The sequence below is a fragment of the Phoenix dactylifera genome, chromosome 18 (assembly GCF_009389715.1).
Source record: "Phoenix dactylifera cultivar Barhee BC4 chromosome 18, palm_55x_up_171113_PBpolish2nd_filt_p, whole genome shotgun sequence".
Taxonomy (NCBI): domain Eukaryota; kingdom Viridiplantae; phylum Streptophyta; class Magnoliopsida; order Arecales; family Arecaceae; genus Phoenix; species Phoenix dactylifera.
Window position 1 is genome coordinate 3,864,588 of NC_052409.1, and position 3,645 is coordinate 3,868,232.

Here is a 3,645-nt window from a genome sequence, read left to right on the forward strand (position 1 = left end):
CATGCATGTTCTTTTTTCTTACCTTTTACATATACAATGCTTGTTCTTTTTTTGTGTGTTTAATAGCATTGAGAGGATGAAAGCAGCCACCCTGCTCCCTATTTTTCCCTCTATTTTTTACTCCTGAAAGCTATCTTTTGCCATCACTTTTTACCATCTCACTTTTCCCAACCAACAGCTTTCAATTTACATACTGCTCCCCCGGATATTGGAATTGCAATTGAATAGCATAAAACTATTCACATATTAGTTTATGCAAGGCGATGCCAAGTATATAACAGGCAAAGCAAATTCAACAGTCAAAAGAATTTCATTCAATGCACCAAATGTCATTTAACCAAGATAGACACAAACATGAACTGATGAACTTAAAATTGAGACACAAAATTCTCGAGTTGTAAAGCTTTGGCTCAAAACTGTATTGCTGCAGGGGGTATTGCTGCAGGATCTGTTGGAAAATAACTGAGATTCCCCACATAACATGTGGAATACTGTCATTAATACCACCCAAATGGAAGGCATGAATGCTGACAACGCACAGCAGCTTCCATGTCCAACAAAAAGAAATTCATCAAAATTTACAGGTAGGGAACAAAGAAACCATTTTCACTAAGAGAATTCCAGCATGGAAATCCTCTGCTCTTCACTCTTCTTCCTTCGCTTCTTCCTTTTCAGACCCTTCTAACTCTTCTTTTTCCTGCAAAGCAAAACAGGAAACAAGCAAAACAAAGTGGTCATTCCAACAAAAGAGATGGAAGGAAACAAGAGTATAGCAAATAGAGACAAAAGAATAGTTCTGCAAACCTCTTCCTCATTTTCTTCATTCGATTTCTCCTTTTCTTTCTCATATTCTGCTTTAAGCTCTGCTGCCCTATCCAAATATGGCTTCCTCTCCTGTTACCAAAGCATAAGATGATCGACACGCACACAAGCATTGATATTTAATGAGAGAGAAAAACTTAGGCTATAAAATATAAAAGAAACATTTTTCTTTGTACTCACTTCATCAGTCATGGATTTCCACTTCTCACCACCCTCCTTTGCAACCTTTTTGTACAAGCAAATATGGAGATCAATAAGAGGATAACGAGTAACAAAACTGCATTGGAGTAATACAGAGAGATATAACAAGAAAAGAAAGAGAAAAAAACATGTTCATACCGTAGCAACACTCTTGGAATCAGGATGAGCTTCCTTATACTGTTTCCTGAAATCATCCCTGCATTGCAGAGCATAAAAAGTTCAAAACTTGAAACTTTTGCTGATATAAGGCAAGAGCAGGACGATATCAAGTAAAAGTAAGTTAGAACAGTACATGAAGAGGAAGAAAGCAGTGGGAGGGCGTTTAGGTGCCTTGGAATCCTTGGATTTCTTCTCTTTCTTGCCTTTTCTTTCCTTGCGTTCAGCTGGTGCCGCCCTCTTCCTGCCGCCATTTAAATTCACCGTTATATGATATGGCAATTAAGCACACATTCTACTCCGAGGCAAGAGCTCCACAAATTTGGAATTACCTCTCCACAGGCTTATTGACCTCAGCCGCTTTCTCAACAACCTGTGCCTCTGCTTCAAAAAATTTGAGGTGAGGAAGCCATAAGAGGAAAGAGGAATGGATGCGATTGCAGATAAGATACTAGAGAGGGAAGGATGAATACCTAAACTCATTCTGATCTTGGAATCGAGGCTACAGCTATGCATATCGATGAGAACCACAGGAACATCTTTATTACATGCTTCACTGCAATCAAGCCAGCACTAAGTGAATCGATAACATCGAACTATTGATCAATCCACGAGGATAGGGACCAAAAGAAAGGAATAGCTTGATCGATCTAACAAATCATATCACACAAAATCCACGGAAACCTAGAAGGAATTGCAGGGAGAGTACCATCGGGTGAAGGCGCTCCCATCCCGGGCGCGCTTCAGCGTATTAGTCTCGGCCTCCACCCTCTTCCGCGCCCTCGGAGGGTTAGTCTTCGATGAAGCCCCCGCCATTGTTGGAGATCGAGATCCAGAGAGAGAGAGAGCGGGGGGGGAGACTGGAAGATTTGGGGGCGAGTGAGAGGTTTAATAGAAGGAAATGCTCGAAATGGTTTTTATTTGGCGCGCCGCTTTGGGGCCGAGAAACCGCGGGAAATTTTTTAATTTTACCGGGACGGATCCGAATGGGCTGAGTTGTTTCACTCGTGGCCGTCGATTTGCCGGCAAACTGCGCGGTCGAGATTTGCTCTGCTGAAATTTCCCGCGGGACAAGCCATACGGGGTTTGGGATTGGCGCGGTTTTGGCTTTTGCAAGGAGAGGACCGGCGTTTTTTGGTGATCTGCGATGACAGCCGTCCATTCATCCCACAGTGGACATCTCAGAATTGGGCGGATGGCTTGATTGAGATTGGATGAAAGATTTAAGAGCTCCGGGATCCAACGGTCAAGAGAGAGTATAGACCATGTATAGTCCTATTGGAATACGTAAACATCGTCCCTTTGGATTCGATGCGTTACCGATTTAACATCGTTTTTGAGCGGTGTAATCAACTAAATTAGCGATCAAACAAATCGTTTGTGTCCGAGACGTGCAATGGGCATCTTATGATTTACAATTGGTCAAGACTTGTGACAAAAATAAATTGGAGAACAGGACACGTAGATTAAACCAAACTTAGCGTGAAAGCAGAACACCACATCTACACAAACCAAACCCAGCTTCACAAATCCTGGATTGATGGCGCTCCATCCACGCCTCCCAGGTCACCCTCTTGTTCCAGCTGCCTGCTTTAGCCTTTTCTTTACTCCTTCTCAGATAATTTTATTTTCATTCCGATTCTAGAGGAAATGAGATATTCCAATCTTCCAAAATCCAATTTAGACTCTCTCTTGGTATTCAAATTTCATTTTGATTATGTTGAAAAATATAGCCATTCAGATATTTATTCTAATTCCAAAACTGGTCTTGAACCAAATATACCTAAAAGATGGTAAAGAAGAAATGGGCTCCTAGTAATTCTTGGCGGCACTTTGGTGCCGAAAGCAATTGCCTGAGGGGAAGAGAGATGCTCACTATCACGACAATAATTAATGGGCCTAAACGGCAGCCAACTTAAAACGAAGAAGCATTTGAAGCCTCTAAAAGATATACTGCTTCTTTATGTTCTCAAGCGCTTCATTGTCCCGCCAATGAGTGTGTAAAGGCCCGGTCCATTGATCGGCCCAAAAAACTACACAGGCCCAATGTTCCCCTACATGAATCTCGGAGCAGCGCGGGAAAAGGACATAAATGCCTTGTGTACCTCGCACGTGAGATGGAAGACTGGACTTCTAGAAGAAGTCTATTTTCTTCCCCGACTCCATCGGGCATGAGGAATCTAGGGCTAGTCAGAGTCCTAGATTCAGCCTGTAAAAAGGCCCTCCTCTCTTCCCTCTTGGAAACAAGGTTATCCATCCCAATCTTTTTTCCATATCCATCCTCGACCCCCTCGACCATCGTCAATGGCTTCATTGGCTCGATTTCCACCAATAATCATCGGATTCGGTTGAAAACCTGATGCCCTGCTTCCTCTCCCATTTTTCTCTTTTCTTCTTCCAACAAATTGGTCGCCGAGGGCCATTGCTGCTGCCATGCCGCCATGGGTGTCCAGCCCTAAGGCCCTC

At 42.9% G+C, this 3,645-nt stretch overlaps 1 protein-coding gene across 1 annotated transcript; it reads right to left on the bottom strand.

Annotated features, from left to right (window-relative positions):
* Nucleotides 1-308: 308 nt before the first annotated feature.
* LOC103722205 (high mobility group B protein 7-like) lies at nt 309-2,053 on the bottom strand. The gene is made up of 8 exons (XM_008812683.2): nt 1,889-2,053; nt 1,653-1,735; nt 1,512-1,560; nt 1,316-1,423; nt 1,162-1,219; nt 1,003-1,047; nt 805-894; nt 309-697 (listed from the first exon to the last, which is right to left on the bottom strand). Exons 1-8 carry the CDS (start codon nt 1,993-1,995, stop codon nt 644-646), a joined length of 594 nt encoding a protein of 197 aa, XP_008810905.2. The 5' UTR covers nt 1,996-2,053; the 3' UTR covers nt 309-643.
* Nucleotides 2,054-3,645: the final 1,592 nt, after the last annotated feature.

Excerpts from the sequence above, each read along its gene's own strand:
- LOC103722205 (XM_008812683.2), bottom strand. The coding sequence starts at position 1,995 with ATGGCGGGGGCTTCATCGAAGACTAACCCTCCGAGGGCGCGGAAGAGG. Across the intron at positions 1,736-1,888 it reads GGGAGCGCCTTCACCCGATG|TGAAGCATGTAATAAAGATG; the intron begins GTACTCTCCCTG and ends GCTTGATTGCAG. Across the intron at positions 1,561-1,652 it reads CAAGATCAGAATGAGTTTAG|AGGCACAGGTTGTTGAGAAA; the intron begins GTATTCATCCTT and ends TTTTTGAAGCAG.